Raw genomic sequence first — 7800 nt, 5'->3', positions numbered from 1 at the left:
GATGGTGGAGGAGGAGACTTGTAGTAATACACTGGAGGTGGTGACGGTGATGGTGGAGGAGGTGATTTGTAGTAGTAAGTTGGCGGAGCAGAGGGCGATGGAGGTGGTGGAGACTTATATACATATGGTGGTGGCGGAGATGGTGAAGGAGGAGGTGGTGATTTGTACACATAAGGTGGTGGGGGAGAAGGCAAAGGAGGTGGTGGTGACTTGTACTCGTACGTCGGAGGAGGTGGAGAAGAATATACATAAGGGTCTGCAGACACTACATTTGCAACAACCAATATGGCCAATGCCACTACGATCTCTGGCAAACGACGACCTCTAGTGGGGCCGCCACCGTTAAACTTCATCTTCGCCGGAAAACACCACCACCAACCCCTCAAATATAGCTACAATAATCTCAAAAAACTTGGAAGTGTCACAAAGAAAAAATAGGAGAAAAGGCTTGGTGTTTTAGTTAAGTGATTGAATGTCCAAAGTATTTATAGTAACATTTGATGAGAACTACTAGCTGGTATAGAGTTGTCAACAAGTGACCAATTCAATTAATCTGATTGTTAATCAAAGATTAAAAATATTAAGAACTCTAAACAGCTAGATTAATTTTTTCTTTTTAAATTCCATTACTGAATCACTTTGAATTATTCATTCATACTTCTTTAACAAGTACTTAGAAACATCTCATAACAAGTGAGTGCTTAATTTAAAATTATTTCCACTTCTATTGCACTTTTGAACTCTTTGTTTTGTCTCAAAGAGTGAGATCTCACAATTATTTGTGGTATTCTATCATAAAATAAATCAATTCATTATGTGGCATTTTCTTAAATAATTATCTTTGCAAATAATTATTCACAGAAACAATCTTTTGCATAAATACAAAGTAAGACTACTTAAAATAATCTTTATTGTTTAGCCATTCCTCGAGCCCCATATATAAAGGGAGTCTTATGCACTAAACTGCCCTTTTTATCTTTTGCATAGCATTATGAAATATGTGAAATGGATGAGATATTCTTTTATCTATAACAGAGGTTCTGAGTTCGAATCTTAAGAATAAAGAAATTACTGATAAATAGTTTTCCCCTTTTAACGGCCCTTATGCATCGTGAACTAGAATTAGTTGAGTCGATAAATTCCTAATACAAATGATTGCTTATAATGAAAAGACATAAATATCATCATAATATAGAATACAAATTATTTTATAAATTGTGAACTAGAAGCTTAATTTAGAATACAAACATTTCCTTTGAGATTGAAATGTTTCAACAATTACAAATGGAACTCTCAATGCTACAAAAAGATTGATAATTATATCTTTATAGTAAATTCCAGAATTATTGAAAATTATATACTGTCATTTCCGTTAATACCATGTACCAAAATCGAATGGAAAATAAAAAATTACCTGATCATATTTGTTTTGTTTATTACACATTTCTGACTTGTAAGGGGATGTAATTAATAAGAATATTCCTGTCATTTTGTTTAATGACAAATAATAATTATTCTGACATATACTAATTTAAAATTACAAGCCGACAAAAATTCAATTATTTCCTTACTTGACTTTAATCCTTGTAATAATTGATCGAATAAATTAGTGATTGATTAGTTTTTCAACATATATAAAGTTCACATATTTTGTAAATATGTTATGCTTTTCATATATTTCATTGCAATAATATTTGAAAATGCATGTGAATTCTCAATGATGAGATCAACTACAAGTGTGAGGCAATACTTATAATTTTTTTGCAGCTTTTTATTGGTTCAATATTGTTGAGCAAATAGCATGGAACAAATGAGAAATGGCATTTTATACTTTTAGGGTACATTATGATGGACAATTTTATATGATTTTTTTTATTTTTTTTTTTAATGTTTGGTTGGATGAAAATCTGCAAAAAGAGAAAATGCTTTTCTCAATTTTAGTCGATAGTCATTTTCCTTCACAACTATATGAAACATGATTTTCCCACCTTATTTCAACTGAGTCAGTTCACTAAGAATAACTATGGTGGAAAATAAATTCTCACTGAAATGCTGAAAAGCTTTCTAATTTTGTTTTCGTGAAAATGTGACTATTTCTTTTTCTCTCACCGATTTAATCAAAATATCTACGAATACAATCGTTAACCATTTTTTGATGTTAAAGCTGTCGATCGATTTTCGGATCAAACTGTAGTCGGGATCCAAGCCTACCCCTAGAATTGTGGGATAACACCCACCGAATTGGTTCGAAAATTGCTCGTTCACGCCGTTTCACCCGTTTGACCACCCAAATGGCCCCGCCGGGCCACCCTTACCTGCTCTACAATCCATCGGGGGGCCGACGGTCAATTTTCAGCCCAAACTGCGCTCGCGCCCAAAGCCCACCTCGAGAATAGTGGGCTAACACCCACTGAATTGGCCCAAATGCGGTTGTTTAGCCTGTTTGATCACCTAAATGTTAACACCCATCGATTTGGCCCGAAAATGGACCGTTCATGCCCTTTCGCCCGTTTGACCACCTAAATGGCCACGCTAACCCCGCTAGTCCATCCTCACCCACTCCACACCCCGCTGAGGGACTGTCGGTCAATTTTTGTCCTAAACCACGCCCGAGCCTTAAGTCGACCCCGAGAACCGTGGGCTAACACGAATCGAATTGACACAAAAATGTCTCATTCGCGTCGTTTGATCACCCAAATGGTAACTCCCATCAGTTTAACCCAAAAAAGACCCATTCGCATCGTTTCACTCATTTGACCACCCAAATGGCCCCACCATCCCTGCTAGCCAACCCTCACCCGCTCCACAGCCCGCTGTGGGGATGTTAGTTGAGTTTTAGCCCAAACCACAGTTGGACCCTAGGCCTACCCGCTAGAACAGTGGGCCAACACTTACCGATTTGGCCCGAAAATGATCCATTTGCACTGTTTCACCAGTTTGCCCACCCAAATGGACTCGTAAACCCTATCGAACCATCCTCACCCGCTTGACGCTTGGGCCCACCCCTCGAACAGTGGGGTAACACTCACTAAAAATCGCAAAAAACCCACGATTCCAGCCATTTCGCCTGTTTGACTTGAAAAATAGCTCTACTAGCGTCGCTAAACCAACCAGATCCACTCAATAGACCATCGAGATACCACACAATGATTTTTGCCCAAAATCAGGCTTGGGGCCTGGGCCCACACCCTAACTGTGGGTTAATACCCATTGAAAGTCGTAAAAAAGTCGTTATTCTTGCCGTTTTGCCCTTTTAACTTTGAAATAACTCCACCGACCCCGCTGAACCAACCATATTCACTCAATAGGTCATCGGGGGACCGCCTGATACGGAACAAACAAGGGAACACGAAATCATACTCCAAAACAGCCCACAAATCACAACAAATCGTGGACCAAATGGGGACCTCTCTCGGATTCACTATCTAGAACAAGAAAGAAGAGGATACAAGGTGTTAATACACCAAAACAGCAAGCCAACAACAAGTTTAACAACACAAGATGAAGCTCCACAATATTACAATATCAACAAGAACAAACGGGTTACATTAACAACACAAGAAGCCAAAACTAAAACAAGATACAAGATAGGTAGTTAGACAAGTGTTGATGTAGTCTTAACAACCCAAGAGCATATTCCACTCTTGAACCTTTAAAACTTCACACAACAAACACCTAACTCTTACAATTGACACAAGAGAGGCGTCCACCACCCAAGCACCAACGTATCAAGCAAAATGCAACACACAAGAGAATTCACCCTTATGTTATGCCCTAGTTTCAATTGGACTCTCTCTCACTCTAAGAGAAGTATTCTTCAATAATAATGATCAACTAAAGAAATAAACCCTACAATGTTCTATTTATACTACATTACAATAATAGACAAAATGACAAAAGGGCCCTTTAGTGACTAGTCTTAAAAAATACTCACATGTGTCATGATCATGATCATACTTGTATCACCGCCAAATAATTTTTGCCCCAAAAATGGGATCGGAGCCCCATCCCACCCCCGTACAGTGGGTTAAAACCCATCTAAAGTTACAAAAACCTTAAGATTCCCGTCGTTTTGCCCGTTTGACTTGAATAATGGCTCCACTTGCCCCGCCAAACCAACCAGATCCACTCAATAGGCCGCCGAGGGATCGCCCGATTGTTTTTGCCCATAACCAAGCCTGGAACCCTCTCTCCTCCTGAATTGTAGGTTAATACCCATCGAAAGTCGCAAAAAACCCACGATTCCTGTCGCTTCGCCCGTTTTACTTGAAAAATGACTTCACTAACACTGCCGAACCAACAGATCCACTCAATAGGCTGTCGAAGGACCATTCAATGATTTTCCCCCAAAACTGATCCCAAGGCCCTACCCCCCAAACCGTGTGCTAACACCCACCGAATGTCATAAAAAATCCATGATTTCTGATGTTTCGCCCGTTTAAACTTGGAAAATGGATCTACTAGCTTTACCGAACCAACTAGATCCACTCAATAGGCAGCTCGAGAAGTTTCCCCTAAAATTTTTTTGGAACCTGCACTCACCCCCCGATCCGTGGGTTAACACCCACCGAACATCACCCCCCGATCCGTGGGTTAACACCCACCGAACATCGCAAAAAAAAAAAACCTGCAACTCTTGCCGTTTTGCTAGTTTGACTTAGAAAATGGCTCCCATTGCCCCTCCAAACCAACCTGATCCATTTAATATGTTGTTAGGAGATTGCCCGAGAAGTTTCGCTCAAAATCTTTTTCGTATCTGCACCCCCTCCCGATTCGTTGGGTAATACCCACCAAAAGTTGCAAACAAATCGCAATTCCTACTATTTCGCATGTTTGACTTGAAATATGGATCCCCCGGTTTCTTTAAACTAACCTAATCCATTTAATAGGCTGTCAGGGGACCACCCGAGAAGTTTTCCTCAAAATATTTTTCGGAATCCACACCCACCCCCGATCCATGTGCTTAACCCATCGAAAGTCTTAAAAAATTGTAATTTCTACCGGTTTGCTCATTTGACTTAAAAAATAGGTTCCCCAACCCCTCAGGTTGTCAGGGGCACTTCCAAGAAGTTTCATTCAAAACTCATTCAGATGCCCACACTCACCCATCAATCCATTGGTTAACACACACGAAAAATCACAAAAAATCATCAACTTCTAGTATATCGTTCATTTGTTATTTTAAAAAAACTCTGTCCGCCCCTCCAAACGAATACGATCCATTTAATAGATCATCAGGGGGGGACCAAAAAGTTTCAACTAAAAACGATTTCGGACCCCCTCACCCACCCATCAATCCATAGGCTAACACACATAAAAAATCACAAAAAATACTCAATATTTGATATTTTGCTTATATGTCTTGAAAAAACCTTCACCCACTCCTCCAAACCAACATGATCAATTTAATAGTTCGTTAGGGATGCGCCCAAGAAGTTTCGCCATAACTCATTTGAATGCCCACTCCGATCCCACCTATCAATCCATAGGCCAACACACATGAAAAATCGTAAAAATTACCAAATTTTAGTATTTCGCTCATATGTTATTAAAAAAACTTCATCCGACCTTCCAAATCAACACAATTCATTTAATAGGCCGTTAGGAGCTCGCCTAATAAGTTTCGCCCAAAACACATTCCAATGCTCACATCCACCCATCAATCCATATGCTAATACACATAATAAAAATCACACACACAAAAAAATTTAGTATTGTGTTCGTATGTCTTGAATAAAACCTCTGCCCGCCCCTCCAAACAAACATGATCCACCTAATAGGTCACTATGGGCGCACCCAAGAAGTTTCACCCAAAACCCACTTGGACGCGCACATCCACCCATCAATCCATAGCCTAACACACACGGAAAATCATTAAAAAAAAAATCCTCATTTTTAATATTTCACTTATACGTCATTAATGAAACTTCCGTCCGTCCCTCCAAACCAATACAATCTATCTAATAGATCATCAGGGGCACATCCAAGAAGTTTCGCCCAGAACCCATTCCAACCCCCTTTGGTGATTCATTGGCCAATTTATTTATAGTAACACTCCTTGGGTTAATTGTTTGTGAGATTAAATGAGCTTTTAAATTTTTTATATAATTGGATGGTTGAATTAAAATAATTTTTATTTTGTTTTATTTAAAAAAGAAATAATTTTTATTTTAAATAAATATAAACTATTGAATCCTTTTGATATTTATTTATATCTTAGGTATGGCAACTTTTAAATTTCTGGTTTAGTTTCATAAATTTTTAATGTATATACATTGAAAATTATTTTTAGTGGAGACAAAAATATTAAGTGATTTTTTCTTATCTGTTCAAACTTTGGTGGACAGAGTTATTTGGTACTTCTTGCGGGTTGGAGATGATAAATCTCTCGTAAAATTAATTGAGGTGCATATAAGCCGGTCAGGACACATGATTATCCAAAAAAAAAAAAAGTTACTGACAGTAAGAAGTTCTTGTATTATGATGTAACCTTTATATGTTCAATTAACATTATATTAACAATATTTAATTTTGTGTGAAGATTTTTTAACCACTACAACCACATATCACCTTTGGTTAGAGTCAGTAGTTTTCTATGTGAAAAATGGATTAAATATTTTGACATTTTCTTCAAATTGATCGAGAAGATGAGATATAATTTAATTTGAATGACTTGATCAAGATAATTAAATTAGTAAATTCATCATCTAACTATTGCCTCCACAAATTCACAAGAATTTTCAACAAATATTAAATGACAGTTCGATGCACTAAATCTCCCGCTATATGCAGGATTTGGAGAAGGATTCCACCGTAAGGGTCTAATTGTAAGCAATTATTTTCAAGGTTTGAACCATGACCTCTTGATTACGTGGACGCAACGTTTTTAATTACTTCAAGGCTCTACTTCCAATAAATATTATTACAATGAAAATATAAGAAATTATTCCTCAAGTGTATCAAAAAAATATCAAAACCAAAAATAATTAATAACAAAAAGAGAAGCGAATTAAGCAAAGAGATTTGACTACACATTAATAGTTTTCCAAGAAAAGTTGTATATATCATGGATGTGTTTGCTCGGAAAAGTTGATCAATCCACGTCTAATATAGAAGAAATTATTCAAACATTACAGGGGTAGTACAATTGTACAAAACAACCTTTTTTTCATAATTATGAAATTCGTGTCAATTTATGTTCACCTCCTTTAATTTTACGGGGTACATATTCTTTTCATCAACACGTGTATTAAATAATTTGGTACGCCAAAATCTAATGGATGAAAATAATCATCTAAAATATTTATCTCCCCAGTATAAAACATCAACTCTTATGTATTACAAGTAAGTTTATATGACGGATGCAGCGACGGAGTCAGAATTTCTGCTGAGGAGGTTCAAAATCTAATAAAAACTCATCGAAGGGTGGGGTGGGGTGGGGGTTTCTACATCTACGATGTATATATAAAAATCATGTATTACTAATACAATTTTTCATCGAACGGAGTCAGACGAACCCCCATTGTTAGGCTGGCTTCGACTCTGGACGGACATTTATATATATATATATGTGTGTGTGTACGGTTACAAGCTGTGGTACTCTGGGAGCGACAGGCGTAGGAATGGAGTTGGCATCTTGGTAGATGAAGAGCTTAGAGGTCAGGTAGTGGAGGTGAAGAGGATCAACGATAGGTTGATGACTATTAAGTTGGTCATTCGGGGGTTTACCCTGAACGTGTGTAGTGCCTATGCGCCGCATGTGGGATCGGAGGAGGAGGAGAAGATGCGGTTCTGGGAGGC

The 7800-nt window shown here is 37.8% G+C and overlaps 1 protein-coding gene across 1 annotated transcript in view; it reads right to left on the bottom strand.

The window, feature by feature from the left end:
* LOC107850688 (extensin) overlaps positions 1-353 on the bottom strand; it is a 4081-nt gene extending 3728 nt beyond the window's left edge. Inside the window, exon 1 of the mRNA XM_047401759.1 lies at positions 31-353. Within this exon, the coding sequence (XP_047257715.1) occupies positions 31-353 (323 nt within the window). The remainder of the gene's footprint in view (positions 1-30) is intronic.
* Positions 354-7800: the final 7447 nt, after the last annotated feature.

Source organism: Capsicum annuum, chromosome 12 (assembly GCF_002878395.1).
Source record: "Capsicum annuum cultivar UCD-10X-F1 chromosome 12, UCD10Xv1.1, whole genome shotgun sequence".
Classification (NCBI taxonomy): Eukaryota; Viridiplantae; Streptophyta; class Magnoliopsida; order Solanales; family Solanaceae; genus Capsicum; species Capsicum annuum.
Note: the sequence above shows the minus strand (reverse complement) of the source record. Positions and strands in the feature narration are given on the sequence as shown.